A 19208-nucleotide genomic window follows, 5' to 3' on the forward strand; every position below is an offset into this window, starting at 1 on the left:
GCTCAATTGGTAACACATGTCTTGGCCAGTTCTGGGTACAGCATGTCCTATCTCCATCTATAAATTTAGGTCCGTGCTTCTATTTTTAACTATACACATATCAATCAGTGAAAACACTGATCTCATTAGGCATTGCTTCTATTCTAAGGAAAGCTGTATTCTACTTTATTCAATGAGAAATACTTGATTTCTCCTAATAAAATTGCTATTTTCCATTAAAAAACTTATCTCCAATAAAACACATTGTATCAGGACAGATCAAAGACAATACATTTATTAAACTTAGAGAAAACAAACAAAACACTGACATAAGGAAAGTTAAATAGAAACTGAATGACATCTTCTGACCGGCATATAACACTTGTGTGACCAGTAAAGTACCAAAATGACATTCTGAGTTTGATTGAGGTATTTAACTATTTTTGGCAATAGAAACAGAGTAAGAAACTTCTTCCAAACACACACATAGGCATTACTTGCATTAGTGTCTATCATCTATGAAATTTTATATGAAACTAAATAATGTAGCTGTTAGAAAAATATAGCAGCAAATTAGCAGAATATCTAATGCACATTTACCATAAAGTACGTGCTAAACTTAAAAATCCCACCCAATAGTTGGGCCCAGTCCTGTAGCCCTTGGTCACAAACAGAGCATCAGTGAGAGACATCATAAGCAAGACCTGCGTTCGCTGCACTTCATACACTTCTGTTCAGGTCACAGAAAAGGAATAAACCTCCCTATCTGCTTTCTAAGAAAAACCTTGCTATGATGAAACCATGACCCAGGAAGGTAACTTCTGAAGCAATAATTGTTCATTGCACAGCTCCATCAAGTTCTTAATATACGTAAGAACAAAGAGAGCTTTCCCACTGAGTTTCAGGTTTTTCTCCTTTCCTTCTGAAAGTCTGCCTAACGCAGTCAGAGGAGATGCTGTTAGGCTGCAAAACCAAAAACCACTTTTGAACAATACTGTATTCAATTCCCTTGTTCCACTGAAGTCTTTTAATCTTATTATATCTCTAAAAATGAACTGCTGGCTAACTCCTGAAGTCCTGATTTTATTTTTTTAATCAAGACTTTATGTGGTGCAAACTAGTAAGTGTAGTGATACCTTTGGCTGTAGGAGGGCTTCAGAAGTTGGTCAAATGTGAAGAGATTATGCTGCTAAGTCACCGGACCTTATCCATGTGTTCTCAAAAATTTTCATTGAAAGTATAGTTGCATACTGTTTAATACTGTGGTCAACAAAATTTTGCTCATAAAAAAGTATATTATTAGCATTAACGACAATCTGATGAAGAACAGAATAATTTGCCCAAATATGTTGTATATTTTATATATTTTAAAGTTTTCTACAAAACTTTAAACTGAATGTGTATTTCTGTATTAGTTACCATAAGAAAGTAATAGAATCAGTTACTTTAATTTTCTACAATATTTTAAAATTTCTCTACAGGTTTCTTTGGAGGTATAAAATGGCTCTGTAAAAATCTTTTTTTTCTTTTTGCTGCGAACAGAAGTCTTATAAAACAGAAAACTCCTTTTTAAGATTGCAGCAATTACATTCCTTAGATGGGTCATCATAATTGAACTACAGTGTGTAGTGTAATAAAAAATGTTTATGTTTATGACTAAAATATTAAAATATATTTTATTAGTTTATATAAATCAAAATAGATGTGTTATTTATTCAAGCTACTTTTGTTTTTTCACCTGTATGTTGAGTTCCCAATTATTGATATAAAGATCTCTGCCAACAGCACAGTTTTTACTAAATTCTTAGACTTTAAACCACCTGATTTTTAGCTTTATCAAAATGCAAGATTTACTACATTAAACATAGTAATTTCAATGTTTAGTATCACAAAAATCAACACCCACAAGAACAATACAGTCACTGCTAGTAAAACAGTCTCAAGACAAATTCATAGATATTTACAGAACACAATAGGAATATTTTGATGAATATTTTATGTTGCAACATTTCAGATAAAATTATAAGAACCACGAGAAACTTTTAGACTTCATTTTGGTTTCAGCATACAAGCCCAAGCTGACTCTGCTGTGAAATAACTGCACACATCTAGTCAACGAAGATCTATGGCATGATTTTGTTCAGCTGGTCTGTGCTCACATAGCCACAAGACATGTTGAACTCCTTGTCTGGCATAGGCAGTGCAGTTGCATCAAGCACAAGGCCTTGTGGAGAGTGAACGATATGAATAGACGTATAGTCTGGGACAGGCATCTCTGAACTTGGGGTTTCTGCTGTTGAAGCTCCAAGATTGACAGCGGTAGTGGTAAGGCTCTCTGTGGTGAAGTAAGCATCCTCGTTACAGCTTTGCTCCTGAACATGCGGCTCATCCTCTTCGTGGGAAGCCACAGCAATACATTTTTTCACATCTGCCTCACAGAAGTAGGCGTTGTTCATGGTGAAGTTTTGTTCCGTGCAGCCTTCAAACTGTGCTCTCCCCACCTTGGATTTCTGCCCTGGTGAAAGTACAACACTGCCTGCTGGAGTAATATCACTCACTTGCGCGTAGAAGTCAGTATTTGTCAATGAATTCTGGTTACTTAGCTGGGTATGGACCGATGGACTAGCTGAGTCAATGCTGTCTGCAAAAGGTGGCCATGGCTGGCTATTTTCAGACTGAGTACTCATATGCAGATGTTGGGTGTCTGTGTCGGCAAGGCTTGGAAGTGACTCATCATTATCTTTTCTATCAAGGCACAAAAGATCCTCTTCTTCTTCAGTTACCTTTTTGAACTGATCAATATCAGAGATGGCATCACATGTGTCGCTTGCACTGAAGTCTGTCTCTGGAATATCTGGTTCACAACAACTGGCTCGTCCAGAATCATCATCCTTCGCTCCCAAGCAACTGTGTGATTTCAGATGATCTTCACTCAGGAGCCTGTCGGTATCCGAGACTCTATTCTTTTCATCAGGGTCTTCTATGTCCAACTCAATAAACTCAACCCACAAGTCATCATCATATAGCTGTGTCTTGTAGTTGTCATGGCTGGCTAAGATGGAATTAACTTCATCTAGCTTTCCTTTCTACAAAGCAACAAAAAATTAATGTTATAAAGGAAATAATAAAAATGCTTGTGCTTTTTATGATGTTAACTTAAGGAAAGGTAACTGTAGCTGATGTAATAATTACAAGGAGTTTTTTTATTATTTTATGAAAACTAATTCTGTGGCAACTCCCCCCATGTCATAATTTTTTCCTACAAAATTTTTCTGCCTGGGACAACAATTGTCACCTGCTACTACTACAATGATTCCCACAGTAGATTTCAGAGCACAATATTACCTTCAAGAGATCTGGGTCAATCCCTTTAATCTTTGGAACTGGCACAGGAGGAAAAATAAGCATTTTTAACCTGGAAAAAATAAATGATGGCATTTAATTGACAGTGGTCCTTTTTGAGGAAGTTAGAAAGAAGCGAGCCTTGCATTGCATTTATACTTAATTACTTCAAAACTGAAATGTTTGAAGATTCAATTTCAAATAGTCCTAAGGAAAAGAATGATTGTTTTCTCTCACTGCAAATAAGACCCCAAGTTTTCTGCAACCTTCCTTGTTGAAATCACATACATTTATTTGGGAATCCATTTTGGAGTCTGGTCTTTTAGAATTTAATGCTCTATAGAAAGAGAGTAAATTCCTAGAGCTCTGTCAATAATTTCCCTTTTTATGTAATTTCCAAAGGAACCTGATACAAGCCTTAGTGTGCAGAGTGACTTTGCAAAAATTTATTTTTCAGGGACACAGTAGTCTTGCATAAGCCCAATAAATTTAAATAGGGGAATAGAAAAAGGGAGTTGGTGAAAAGAATGAATTACTTTAGAACTAATAAATAAACCAGAAACACAACTGCAAAAATTTAGGCTAGTATTTTGCCATCTCTATGACACTTCTGTTTCTGAATTATTCGTGTAACAAGTAATATATAATAACGACAGGGTTTTGCCCTTGCAGAGAAAGGACTAGTAACTTGCTTATGCATGTTCATACTGTGGAAATACATATTATTCTAATCCTTCATAAAGTGAATTTCAAATTCTTTGAGGGGACAAAAAAACCCCAACCCCCAAACCAAAAAACCAAATAGAAGGATGATTTTATATTAATAATCCAACAATAGCAGGTCATGCCTAATCTCCTCCATTTTACCTCCCTGCTTCTTTTGCAAACAGATAAACTGTAGTTCTCAAAAGGAAAATTCAACATTCTCTTCATACTGGGTTACTTGCCTATTTTAGAAAGTAAGCTGTGGGAATGGTAGATCCAAATCCAAATACTAGTTCTGCTGCATTGTTAGTTACCTTGGTGAGGTCCAGAGAGGATCAGAGGAGTCTTAAGGAGTGCTAGAGAGAAATTTAGGTACCTTTTGCTTAACTACGGAAGGCCCAAATTCCCCAGCTGTTTTTGGTTTTGGCAGACCCTCAAAGTTCTGCCCAGCAAGCCTCAATGAGAGCCAGAAATCTAGTAATTTCCCATGTAATCCCTAGAGGGGCTGTGTTAGCTGTGCACTGGCTGGGCTCTCAGGGTACCAGTTTAAGACTTGCATGTACAGTTGAATCCACAAACCAGCTATTCTGACAGGATCGGGCACTGCTTCTAATGAAATGGACAAAGGATTTTACCGCTCGCTACCTGAAGAAATCATTCAGTAGGGAGAACTACACTCTGCTCCTCTCTTAGCCTTACATAATTCAAGCCTGCATCTCTCAGCTCTAAACCAGTATGGCCCAACCCTATGGCATCTGTCCTAGGGAGCCTGGTTCAGATCTTGTGAGGTCAGAATTGGGGAAAACGTGAGCTGGTATCTTTTCAGATACAGGAGGAAACTGAGCCTGGATATTTTGCATTATGGGAAATCTATGCAGCCTGCTCTTCTGCAGAATGCATTGCCACTCCCACCACCACGTGCACCAGTTTGAAGGAAAGGGTGGAGGCCCACAGGTCCAGGAAAACTTTCCAGATGAAGGGTCCTCACTGGAGAAAAGCCTCCTCCAGCAGTCAGGATTAGCATGACTGATCAGAGACATGCTTTAGCCCTCAGGATCTTCTGTGACCAAGCTGCTCCTTGCTCAGTGTGGTGACCTTAGTGAGGTCCTGGTCCCACATGTGTGTTGTTCTTGCCCCATTCTGACACATCAAGCTTTTGTTGTGCATTGTATCAGAAGCCTTGGTCTTAACTCTGGGACCGGGATGCTATTGCAGGGAGTGGCTTCCTGAAATTAAGCTCTGCCAAATCATAGTGCTGCTTGCCTAAATTATTTTTTTAGAGCTGCTCCAACTGCGCCATATTGTTTTCATTTCAATGACTTGTCCTTATGCTGGTATGTGCAAAACACCTCAGTGTTAATTTTCGAAGTGTATATACAAGACCACTGACGACATGGACATGTGCACTGGGACTTGACCATAGTGTTGCTCCATAGCCTAGGACAGTACTGGTATGACATCCAAGCTGAACCTATCCCTGAACACACATCTTAGGGGATGAATTAACTTTGAGACCATTTTGTAATTTTTACATATGTGTTATTGTTGCATTTTTATAAATGACAGAATTTTATGATTTTTATAAATGACACAATCCTGTGCTTTTTTTATTTTATTCCTGTTATTTACAGGAGCTGCAGTCTATCCACAGAGACCAAATACTCCCCTATGACTCAAGCTCTTTCCCTTGGCTTGACAAAGAAATAGTCAAGAGATTAGTCGAATAGTCTAAGAACAAAACCAAATATATAGACATAAGTTTGTGTGAAACTTTTGATAGTATTTGGGTAAAACTAGTATTTACAAAATTTGAATGGACTAAAAACCCAATCCCCTTCAAAGCCTAAGTAAATTAACTATGCAAATACTGTAGAATAAAATGTTCTGCAATCCAAAAGGAAGAGGAGCTGTCAACATAATCAGATTCCCCCTGCTGAAGGCCCAGTACGTGCATATGCCAGTGTCCATGTAGCTTGCAAGAATGAACAACAATCCTCAAAATAGTTTCTAGTCCCCAAGGTTTGAAAAAATTGAAGCACCCTATTTTTTAAGCTACAAGTACATAAAATCTGACAAATAAAAACTCTCTACCTTGGTTGTTTAGACAGCAGGATTAAGATCACTGTTACGGCCAGCCCACATGCTCCGAAGACAACAACTAAGAACCATGGAAACTCAATTTCTGAACAACAGAACAAAAACATGTTAGCAGGAATCTGCATCTCTGTTGCATCTTTAATTTAAACCTTCTCTTCCACCGCCTGAGGATTCCAAAGTGGTAAAAACTGATAGGAGAATTTTTGGTTACTTAAATGTGAAAGTTCTGCGTTAAGCAGAAATAAAAATATGCTTTGGTCTCAATAGTTTCCATACAGCATTTGTGAGTCCACTGAGGCTCCTTGCAGAAACAGACTGATTTTTTAAATATAAACAAGATCTTAGTACGGACAATATATGTAGCAAAACAGCCATGAGGAACATTCTGTCTGCCTGGAACATGGTACCAGTAGTCCTGATGGCATATAATGCCGCAGACCGTGTTACTGCTTCTTTGCCCAAACTGGGAGAACATTATTAACAGCATACTAAATCATAGGCAAACTATTCTTCTCTCACAGAAGCTAAAATATGGTGGTGTCAAAAAGCATACTACTCCTCTTTCTAAAGGCTAAACATTAATTATGTTGTGAACCATCAACTGAAAAAAAAAATTTCTCCCTTTTGCTTACCTTGCAGCTGGCTACAAAGAATTTAGGTCACTGAGAAATGCAATTTGGTAGGAATGACGAACAATGCTGATAAATGAAATATATTATTTTTTAAATACTGGCAATTCCATGATACTTAAGCTGACACTGTAGAATACAAAGTATAGAGAAATTTATTCTGGCTGTAGTCTAAGATTCTTCTCATTTGTTCCCAATTTTAAGTTTTCCATACAAACTTCACTCATTTTTAGGCTAAGGAATACTGGACAGAAAGCTTTAGAATTCTATACATGAACATAAATATATGTCCTTTGGGGGGAAAAAAAAATCAGATACCAGTTTTAGTCCTGTGCTCCCAGCTTAGATTTTGACTGGACATGTTTTCAGGCATGAGTAAAGTCCTATCTGGATATGTCTGTGTTAGACAGGTCCCTATTTTAATGGAGACCCAGTAACTCCTTGTCGAGTCAGTGAGACCTGCGAATGTCCAGCTGCTTCAAAAAGTTAGAATATTGCATTTGAATTTAATTACTTTAAATTTTTAATAAATGGAAAAATTAAATTTTAATTCTGTGCTCTTAAAGGTGATAGGCAAAACAAGCAAGAATAAATTCTCAAACCAAATCACTGCTGCTGTGTGAGATGTATGGAGACTGCAGAATCTGGGTTGTAGTAAGTGAAGAAAACTGTGCTCGTAGGATGGCCTTAGATTTTCATAGTATTTTAATTTTGTTCATATGAAAACCTTGACAAATTGATGCAGCTGGCATTAGTAAAATAATGCCACATGTCCAGAACATTAGCTGTTCATATAAATTAGGAATGAAAACTAGTAATATGGAGAGTTAAAAAGGGGAATCTAGCATGATTTTGAAAGATAAGAGTTATGGATGGTTTTATTTAACATGTTCACTAACACCCTGGAAAATGAAGTGAAGCAGCTTATTAAAATAATTTGCTGAAGAGCACATATTTTGAAGAGTTAGTTTATTATCTCAGACCTGAGAATGCTTTAAGAAAAGGCACTGTCTCATTCTTTTAATAGAAAAAATGTGGTGTTCAGTTGCTGTTTTTTCTTGGTTTTAATAGCACTTCAAAAACAAGACAGAAGCAAGAATCAGAAAAACACTCACTGTCCTTGATAGTATCAGGCAGATCAGAAAAGCACATCATTCTGATAACAAACTTAGCCAGCAGAATAAGACGTTAACAGAAGTGACAATTCTCTTCACTACTGGAATGTTCATTTTAGACCAAGTATGAGATTTAACTGTATTTTAGGCTCTATAAGATGTGCAACAGCAGTTATTATTTCTGGTTCTTAAAGCTATCTGTATTTTTGCTCTGTGATGAGCTGTGAATCAGTCTTGCTGAGTTAACTTCTAAACTTGTATATGGAACTTGTACATTCTCAAGCTCACTGAATTATTTTCAGGTAGTAGGCTGAATTATTGATCTATTCAAGCATACAACATCAACAGTAAGGAGAAAAAAAGCCAAAACACCACCACTGAGAAGACAGAAAGACAGCATGGTTATAAAATCACTTTGCTGCACTTCGCTTATTTACCTTCAGCACAATGAACAAATTCAACGCCTGTTTGAGAAAAAGATACATAAAGGATTTCACTGAACTCCCCAAATTTTTCAGAGGTACGTTGTCTTGATCGTACTCGTATCTCATAATCTCTTCCCATCTTCAGAGAGTACAGTGGAACCATTGTTGAGAGCCTGGGTTCTAACTGTAAAGACAGAAGGACTGTGATTTATTTGTTTGAGTTGTACTGGTAATTTTACACTGCTTCTTGATATAAGAAATAAACATTCGAAGGCGGTTTTGCTACTTGGAACTGTAAGGTTACCATGAGAAGAGTTCAGAGAAAATTCACACCATTTACTTTTGACTTACTAGCCATCAGGCTTTGCTGTGATTCAGGGGACCAAAGCAGAGAATACAAGCTCTCTGTAAATACAGTCAGTGAAGAAAGGCAGCTGCCCCCAGTTACAGGCCATAAGTAGGTGGTGTGAACATCTTCCACTGATCTTACCAAGTTGTAAATCCTTTTTACTGTTATAACACAACATTATTGACCTCACAATGCCAAAAACCTTGTTAAAATAATACAGGAGTCTTAAAGCTAGTACAGTCTCCACTACAGAATTAATTTTAAGAAGAAAAATGATTTAAAGGCCTTCTAACCAGATGTATTGCATCTTACAAACACATTTATTTGGGGAACACTGCATAACTCCCAAGATCTTCAACTATATATAAAACATGGTAATGGAGACTCTGTGAGAGCTGGCATCAGATTATTGGTTTTGAGACTTCTATGTTAAGTATTAACTGCAACATACTTAGATACTGCTGCATATCAAACTATGTAGGAAGTCACACTAGAGGTCTTAATATGTGAAATCTCTCTCTTCTATTACTCCTCTAAGAATATGTATTTTAGCTCCAACAGCCCAACAAAAGTATATAAAAATAAGGAAAATGTGCTCAAAATAGAAATCCACATGGCAGATGTTATATTCTACTTTTACTTCAGAAGCAAGGATGATACTGGCAAAACTCATCATGGGCTAAGAATTAAAGCACCTGGAAAACAGCTGCCATGGGGGGTTTGAAGGAAGCTTCATCAATACAATCCTATAATCACTGTAGCTGCATAATCTAAACTTGAGACACATTCTGTTGGTAGCTACCATCTGTGGAGTTCTCTGATCCCTGGTAGCTCCAGACTCAAGTGTTCTGAGAACCAACCAGTCAAGATTTTGGAGGAGGCAGTGATCCCAGACAGTCTGCTTCTCTCTGCTAGTGGTTGAGCACAAGATTGTGGAGAACCATTGCTCTACACCACAAAGGTTTTTAACAATAGAAGACTATCCAGTTGGAAAGTGTTGGGAAGGGAATACAATATATACTTATTTCGTGCTATGAAGCCACAAAGAAATAGTACACTAAAGTTTTACAGGTAGTGTTTTTTTTTTCTTTTTTTTTTTTCTTTTCTTTTTTTCTGAGACAATTAGTGGAGATTCTTAGGGATGCTGGACCACACAAAATTTTATGTACCCCAAATAAGAGTGGCACTTGGAAAAAGTGGTATGCAGGCTAAATCAGAGCCCTGAAAAATATGAGGTAAAATTACTGTATCTGTGTACCTGAAACTGCAAGAGATGCTAAAGAGCAGATAACTGATTAATGGGCAAGATGTCTCTAGTCCATCAATGAACTAACAAAACTTTACATAAGACACCTGTGTGGAATAAGATATATAGACTGGGGAAGGTTCAGCATGAACTGAGTAGATGAATAGCATTTGTCATATGGATTCAATCAATTAAAAGCCATATGAGAGAGACATAATTAAAGATAACTAATAAAAATGCATGACAGCATATAGCAAGCTCATTTGAAGTATGTGAAGAGGAGCTTGGAACCAGACCATGGGGTTGCTGGACTTAACTGCATGCTGTTCAGTCAGTGTACCACACAGAGTGATGCTTGTGATTGCCATACTAAAGGAACGTGTGACAAACCTGCTGTCATGCTGATATGTGTCATTGTGCTGCCTGCATATGTCTGGCCCTGCAAGAGGGGATTGACGCAGACTGCAGAGCAACCATTTGTCACTGGTCAGCTGGAGCCCCTGGGACACTGAGAGTGCCCACTGGGATGAGGGCACCAGCGGCAGAGGCTGGCCCAGGTACGACAGGCAACACAGCAATCAAGGCAACGGCTTTCACCAACTTTAACAGTAAAATGGTGAAAACTAGGAGACGGACAGTACCAGGGGAAGGTTCAGAAGTACCCTGGGTAGGCATAGCACAGGGTTGGGCACCCATACAACACATGGAGATATTAGGCTGCATATCCAATGCAGTGCAGGGAGATGAGTTTCACACCCCTCAAACTAGTAAGCCCTGTATCTCAGCCACAGTGCGGTACGGACACAGTGCTGCGTGGTGTTCAGCTCTGGAATTGGTCCTCCACACTTCCCTGCCCTAAGCACACTTCACTGCAGTGTGAAATGGCCTTTTTCCAGCAAAAAATTCAACAAGATAATGAAAGCCAGCAGAGTCCTCCCTGGTCCAGCCCTCTTCACTGAGGACTGAGCTCCTCTTTCATCCTGTATTAGGTAGATCTGGCCCTGGGTTGTTTGGGGCTTTTTTAATAAGTCAAAAGATCAGGCCAATCTAAAATATAATAAATAATGAAGGAAAATTAGACTTTCGAGATTCCCTATCACACATACACTTTTAGGCACTTCATAGACAGACACTTCACTATGAAGTCATCATTCTTCACTATTGCTCAGATGATGTGTGTTTGCTCACCTTGTTTGAAAAAAATAGCAGCCTCACAGCATCTGTATCGCTATTGCTAGTCATGACTAGTAAACTTGGATAGACATAAGAGGGGATAGAATTTTAGTCTAGCGAATGTAATGGGCAACACTTCAAGGTAAGAGGGTAGAATTTTAAAAAGATACCCACCAAGAAGCTAATAACAACAATGAAATTTTTTCAGACTCTGAGCCAAATTACATTTGGCTCTGTCTCATGAACACTTGCTATATGAGGGTGGGGATTTTATTGTTTCTATGAAGTTTCTCAGAAAATAATTTTGATCCTCTTGTTGCTATAACTTACTGTTATAATACTTTACTAGTTAATGTTTTAGTCCTCTTTCAATTCCTAAGATACCTATTTTCAATTAGTAAATGAATTGAAAAAAATGAATACTATACATGAAAATTTGAACAGGTTAATCCCAAAACGTCTAAAAAAATTACAAACAAGTCTTGGTAAGGGGGAGACTTAGTACAATTTAAGTACTATAAATTAATTTTTTAATCATTTTTTTGTATCAGTTATATGTACAAAGCATTATGGTATATTTAATCAGTAAAAATTATCCTTTGTATAAAAAACTAGCTATAACAGTGTAACTAGACATTTATCTCTTTATTGCTTCAACACTCATTACAGAAGATATTTGTAGCAAAGAATGCAAAGAGTGAAATAATTGCTCCAATGCTGTTATTCAGAGTTTTGCTGTTGTCTTAGGCCAGACCAAGATTTTGTTCACAAACTTCTCTTTTGTGCTCTGACAGTGTCTCAGGGAATTATGCCATGTTTGTGCTTTTAAGCTGAAAGGCACAATAACATACAATATATACAGCTGCAGTACAACATAATCTATAGTACTATTTTTCTTGAGGCAAGTATAGTATTCGGCAATTCCTTATCTCTTTTCTCAAACCTTTGCTCTCCTGAGAAGAAGTATTCTCAAGGCATGCTGGAATTATTGATGGTACTGGAGCAAGAACAAAGTTTTATTAAGGTATTTATATGATTGATACCTAAAGACTTATAAAAAAATAAAAATTGTGCATTTTTAAAGAGGTATCCGTATTGCCACCTGCTTTTGTAAATCCTGTAAGTACTCTGCAGATTTTCAAGTTCTTAAGGACTATTTATTTACTGCCTAAACTTAACTATTTTGTAGGCTTTAAAATACAGAGGTTGTACAGTAAGTATAGCTTAAACCAGTATATAGAGAAATTCAGACAAGTATTAGGAAAAAGTTATAGACATTATAGGCCTGTTTGACTGTAGACTTACTTATAAGGAGTAGGATAAACAGAAAACACTAGCACTGAGAAGGATCAGAGGTGAGGAGGGGTCCAAGGTCTTTCACAGATGAAGGCAACCAAACCAGTTTGACTATGTTTCAATTGGTAAATTTGCCTTCTGTAGATTAAGACAATTTTATAAGAGTATTAGCTGCTTTCCTTCTGTCATTTAATTCAGTTCATATTAATAAGAAAGCAAAGGAAGGGTTCTGCTCTGAAATGATGTTCCTATCGCATTGAACTAGTATTCAGGAAGAGTTCTCCATATGCAAATTTGCCACGACACACTGGAACTTAGCCTATGCATTCAGGTAAGCTGGGAAGACTTTCTTCCCTGTAATAGGAAAACTAATTACATGATAAGTTAAGTGACTTTCAAAAAGAAAACCTGAAAGATTTGGGATATATATGTTTTATATTTTCATGGACTATCCATATAGTCATAAATTTTCCATTGCTGTCTGGTATGAAATCTGTATGTCTTCTCTATGTTGCATTATTTTTATTTGCTTATTGTATCAAATTTTAAATTATAACTCAAAGCTTTTCTTTCCTTTTTTTAATCTACTAAAATGATAATTATAAATATTAGAACTTTACAGGTACCCTGAAGAATCTGGACTGACATGGTGACATTTTCCAAGCAAAATATTGCTGTTCCAACTTCTGAGCTTTATGAAAACAATAGAGAAATATTTTATCCTTGAAAAAACTTGTATATATCTGACCATTGCTATACTTTCTAATCTAACACAGGAATTTCAGGGTTTGTTATTATTATCCTGCATGCCGCCTATATTGACACGTAAAGTTACAATGTTTGCTAGAAAACTTCAGAAGAATATGTGTATATTGTTTAAGACTTAAGGCATCATCTAATAGCAATTACAAACCTGTTGCTTTTCATAGTAGTACAAAAGTGTTATGGACAGAACAAGCCTGCACTGTACTATGACTATTGTATAATTAATATTTGCTTCATACCTCCTTCCATTTTGTCTCATTAACTTCTTTGTACTGCAATTCATACTCCAGAGTAATCCATCCCTTCTGAACATCTGCTGTTGGTGGTGGATCCCATCTTACTTGGATATCCCCATGGATCCCAGTCTGACTAGTATTTAGCAGAGTCCAGTTAAGGTGGACAGGGGGATCAGGCAGTACTGTTTAAACAGAGTATTTGGAATAAAACAGCCAGTTTTCAATGTGAAATGATCATTCTTACTACACACTGTTAAATTATTTCAGGACTAAAAAAGCATATTAACCACATATTTGCTGATTAAAATCTAAACCTGTGAGTCAATGACAAAGTCACTACAAGTTTGGTAACAAGAAGGCACCCTGTCATTGGCGGTAGATTGCTCTGCATAAATCTCACCTGAGTGAATAATAAAGAAGACTAAAAATGTATTACCTATTACACTACATTTCCCAATAGCAGCTTATAAAACACTGAGACATAAACAATTCTCCATCAAAATTTAGATTTAGAGTTCTCTCTAGAAATAAAAACAACAATTGGAGTAAAACAGAAAGATAAATTAAAAATTTAGTTAATATAGAAGTACATTGAAAAACTGTGGTATCTGAAAAATTAATCTAATTTTGTTCAGCTGAAGAAAAGAGAGCAGTGGCTATTCTGGTCACTTGGAGGAATAAATTAATTGCATATACATAGAGCATTGCTCTGAACAAGCAATAACATCTGCAAAGTCCCAGAGAGTCACAATTCATATTGCAATAAATATAAAGTCTAGCTTAGAAATGCTAAACATCCTGATTCTGTAGATTAGTGTTGATTCAGGAGCAAAAACCTGTTTGGTTCCAGAACTTTGCAGAATCAAGATTTTCACGCTATCCTTGCTCACACTGAACAAAGGGATGTAGCATCCATTAGAAAGCACTCAGGGTGACAGCAAAGGCAAGCCCATGTGCAGACATTTGAGAGACCACTGGTATTCAGAACGAGAAACCATGTATTTGCTTTTATCCTTTTAGCTTTTTCCAATCCAGGCAATATTTTCTGGTGTGGATCACATTACATATGTGACAAAACCAAATCCCTTCCTATATATCATATTTTTTGGAAACTACCCTTTCTGAAAGGGAAAATTTAAATACAGTATGAGTAATATGAAAGCTTATAGCATCACACCTATTGTGATATAAAAATATAGAGGTAAAATGCATAATGGAAGCATACCTATTTCATCAACGCTGAAACATTTTTCATCAAATACTTCATCTTTATTGGCAAGCTTAACACAATATGGTATCCAAATAGAGGTGTAGGATGTGTTGAAATAACAGCTATTTTCTCCTGCAGTGATATAATCAGGGCATTCTTTCCAGTCTTCATCATTCCTAGAATGACAACAAAAATGCAATACACATAATAGAGATACTTATAGATCTTACAAAGTACAAATTATAGATGTTACAAAACACATTGTGGATAAGTCATAACTTCTACGGAAGTGAGAAAAACATGTCAACATTGATTGTGATTTACAATGAAACCAAACCACTATTCAAGCAACCTGCATAAATGAGTTTAGGTTCTCATACACTGTTAGTGGCATCTCTATGCTTTGGGTGCTGTTTCCAAAAGAACAGTCAGAGAACACATCTTGCTGTGCTGGTAGGTGCTAATGACTACCAGCAAGCACAAACTTAGGTAAATTTGATATGCATTTAAGCAACTGTTGTTCAGGCAAAGTTAAATTGCAGTAAGATGCCCATCTACATAATGGGGTCTGAAACAGTGAGAGCCAGTTTTTATGGCAGATCAGTATTGCACCAGCTGCACAGCCAAGGACAGGGGATTGCGTTGCACTGGGAAGCTGTATTGGGATGTAGGCACTGGAGCATTGATTGCTCACATGGGAAAGTGCCCAAGGGTGGATGCTGCAGGAGACCTGGCACAAACCAACCCAGGACTGCAGGATGTGAAAGAAGGGAAGAGAAATATAGCACTGTGAGTGAGGGAGGGCTAAATTCCTTGGGATACAGAACTTCTAAAACACAGGCTTGGAACTACTAGCAAGAAACTTCTTACTTTTTTCCATTCTTTGTTCAAAAATTCATAAATATTCTTTCTAAATAAAAGAAATGCAGCAGGAAATATCACATTCATTTCATCTCTTAAAAGAGACAAATCAACAGAGTTATAAAGAGTGGCATGAACTCTCAGACTGAGGAACACTCCTACTTGTGTAGGGTCATTTTCATATGGCCAAGGTGAAACTACTCAGCAGGTTCAAAACCAAAGAAGTCTTCAGTTAAAGAAAAATGGGAATAACCAAATTGTTAGAAATAGTCTACAGGAAAAGTAACAGATATTTATTCAGTATTTCTGAAGTCACTTTAGAAAAACAAATCTCATAGTGAACAGATCTGCTGTTGCTGTTCTTTGTCTCGATACTATCTGTTAGCCCAAATATAGACCGAACAGGGATCTTTTAAAAAATTACAGTCTTGGTTTGTTAAAAATACACCATAAATGCCTTTTCTTACTAAAAGGCATTGAAGCTGTACAGAAGGAGGATTAAGCTAAATCAATTATGCCAAGTGCAGCCTTCAATACTGGAGTGGGTGCTTAAGAGTAAAAAGGCAGATGCTACATAAATTGAGTAAGAAGCATTTTTGCCGCTAAGCACTGGTGTCTTGTGCTTAGCTGATGAGACCAGACACTTTTCTAAAGGAAATGCTGTAGCTCTGCCAGAGTAAGGACTTGATAAAGGTGTACGTGGTTAGATACTGTGGCTTGTGTTAAGTAGGAGACTGGGTTAGAGTTCAGTCCTGAGCCTTAAATGTTGCTTGCACATTGAAACAGAAATATTTTTAATGTGGATGTTCAATTCACATCTTTTATTGCAGTATGCTAATTTCTAGGACAACAGTGAAATATGTGATCTGCTCAATGTATGTGGTACTTTATCTTAGAGTTGAATTAATTTTTAAAGTTTGTACCCTCATGGTACATGCCACTGACAACTGTCAGCTACACATTTATACTTAAATAGTGGTTTTACTTGTATCCCTATATTTCTGAGAGGTCTTAGAAGAGTAAATAAGAAAGCCAGACTTGCCATTAGGCTTAAGTTTGCTAAGCAAATGTATCATCACCAGTAGAAAGTGTCTGTAGATCAAAAAGGTTGAAAGTCAGTACATTAGATGGAACAGAGACTGACATCCTCGTATTCCTGTGAACAAAAGGCCTGTTCTCCTTAATAGCCGTTCCTGGTAATGTCTATAGCCTCTTTCAGGCTAATCATTGTAACAACTTGAAAATTACAAAAGCTGAAGTGGAATGTGAATCAGAATTGAACAGGGCTCAATGAAACGTTATCCGCAGTCTCAGAGGGGCCTTTTCACCTGGACCTGCATTCAGACTTTAATTTAGGAACTGATCAATGGGAACGTTATAAAACTTTAATAAAAATTTGAAAGGGGCTTGTATCCAGACTCCACATCTTTACACAGATATAACAAATCTCACAGTTGCACGTTAGATTGATAAGGAATAAACTGAAGTTCCCTATTAAAAACTCCTTTCCCAAGTCATACAGTGTTCAGTTTTGGATTCTGCCACCTGGACCTAAATTTAATAAGCATGTGTTCTTAATTGTCTGCCAAGTAACGCTTATCGCTGCAAATTGCTAAGTAATCAACAACAAATTCTGACACTGAAGAATATGCACATAAAACACAGTTTTATGCCCTTAAACACTATGGCTCATATCATAGCAAAAAAATTAACAGCAACGAGCTAACAGGCATAGCAAAATATATGGCTCCTCTCTCTTCTCCTCTTTCTTTTGTTCTTTTCATTTTATTACCTTTTCATGTACAATAGTTGTATTGTTCCTGGAGCAGTGAGGTTATAAAAATTTCCGTCAGTCCAATAACATGAAAATGTCTCCAGTTCAGGTGATCTGCACTTGCTGATTTGTGGCCACCGCAAAAGGTCTGTCAGGAAGAATGGCAGGGGACAGAAGGAGACACTTAAATAAATCCATTTTAACATGCTGTTAAAATGAAACTCAGCATTTTTAATCAATAATTAACTTTTCTTCTAATTCCTTACGTAAAATGAGGCAAGATTTAAATTCTTCTTATGTGCATATATGTAGATGACTATACCTGTAGGAAGTCAAATTTGAAAGATGGGTCAAGCTCTGTTTTGTGCAGTGTGGAAGTGTTAGTATCACAGCCTGACACACAGCGTGGGGATCTGCCAACCCTATAGCTGTAGTTGAATAGAACAGAATAGACTATTTCAGTTGGAAGGGACCTACAACAATCATTTAGTCCAACTGCCTGACCAGTTCGGGGCTGACCAAAAGCTAAAGCATGTTATTAAGGGCATTGTCCAAATGCCTCTTCAACACTGACAGGCTTGGGGCATTGACCACCCCTCTAGGAAGCCTGTTCCAGTGTTTGACCACTCTCTTGGTAAAGAAACGCTTCCTAATGTCCAGTCTAAACCTCTCCTGATGCAGCTTTGAACCATTCCCACTTGTCCTATCACTGGATACCAGGGAGAAGGGACCAGCACCTCCCTCTCCGCTTGCCCCCTCAGGAAGCTGCAGAGAGCAATGGAGTCATCCCTCAGCCTCCTCTTCTCCAAATTAGACAAGCCCCAAATCCTTAGCTGCTCCTCACAGGACATGCCTTCCAGGCCTCTCACCAGCTTTGTTGCTCTCCTCTGGATGCACTCGAGTACCTTCACATCCTTAAATTGTGGGGCCCAGAACTGCACAGAGCACTCAAGGTGAGGCCCCCACCAATGCTGAATACAGCAGGATAATCACCTCTTTTGACCGGCTGGTGATACTGTGTTTGATTAGTTCAGTACAGATATAACTGAATTAGCCCTGCACTTGCTTTAAAGAAAGCGTGGCACTGCAGAGCTCGGTATTAGACTAACCATAGCGTAGTATTTACCCAGCTGAGCAGTTTTGCAATGTGTCTACTCATCAGAGTAGCTACCTTGAACTGAGTTTAGGTTTGTGTATATGACATTGTGTAGATATAACCTTGCTCTGAGAGAGATAAGGACAGCTCTAAGCATGTGCCTGTTCTGCCACATGCCACTTCTATATTCATAATTTCTGTTCTTTGTCAAAACTGAAATGATGTAGGGCCATGAAATGACTGCTACAAATAGTCAGCCTCATCAACCCTTGTGAGAAAAAAAAAAATTGCAGGTATGACTCACTGCTTTCAAAGTAAGTACTTAACTTTTTCCTGATTTTTAAGGGTCTAATGCCAATGTTTCCTATTTGGCGTGGAAAGCTTTCCAGAGGGAGATCACATGCACGTGGAACTGTCTACCTCTCTTCACTGACTGTCTGGGAAATATGATCATTTATTTAAGAAAATTTCTCCATATGGCACTTAAAATGTAGATATTAATCGGGTGTTTATGACTGGTGAAATGATTCCTGGCCAGGGAATGACATGATGCTACCGGACTCTGCATGTGAAGTCCTTTACAAATATTTTTGTGGTATCACAACTCTGAATATCAGAATTTCAGACTAGATGTAAGGAAGACATTTTTTATGATGAGCGTGGTAAAACACGGGAACAGGTTGCCCGGAGAGGTGGTAGATGCCCCATCCCAGGAAACATTCAAAGTCAGGTTGGATGGGGCTTTGAGCAACCTGATCTAGTGGAAGATGTCCCTGCTCATTGCAGGGGGGGTTGGACTAGATGACCTTTAAAGATCCCTTCCAACCCAAACCATTTCGTGATTCTATGACAATATTTGGTACAAAATAATTACACTCAAAGTTGGAAAAAGTATTAATGTACAGACACC

The 19208-nt window shown here is 37.6% G+C and overlaps 1 protein-coding gene across 4 annotated transcripts in view; it reads right to left on the minus strand.

The window, feature by feature from the left end:
* Positions 1-258: 258 nt before the first annotated feature.
* GHR (growth hormone receptor) overlaps positions 259-19208 on the minus strand; it is a 131179-nt gene continuing 112229 nt past the window's right edge. For all 4 annotated transcript variants that reach the window (XM_052776801.1, XM_052776804.1, XM_052776803.1 and 1 more), the window contains 7 exons: positions 17221-17350; positions 14583-14743; positions 13361-13539; positions 8305-8476; positions 6118-6208; positions 3325-3394; positions 259-3065 (listed from right to left, as the gene is read on the minus strand). In XM_052776801.1, the coding sequence (XP_052632761.1) occupies positions 2103-3065; positions 3325-3394; positions 6118-6208; positions 8305-8476; positions 13361-13539; positions 14583-14743; positions 17221-17350 (1766 nt within the window). In that variant the 3' untranslated portion in view covers positions 259-2102. The remainder of the gene's footprint in view (positions 3066-3324; positions 3395-6117; positions 6209-8304; positions 8477-13360; positions 13540-14582; positions 14744-17220; positions 17351-19208) is intronic.

The sequence above is a fragment of the Harpia harpyja genome, chromosome Z (assembly GCF_026419915.1).
Source record: "Harpia harpyja isolate bHarHar1 chromosome Z, bHarHar1 primary haplotype, whole genome shotgun sequence".
Classification (NCBI taxonomy): domain Eukaryota; kingdom Metazoa; phylum Chordata; class Aves; order Accipitriformes; family Accipitridae; genus Harpia; species Harpia harpyja.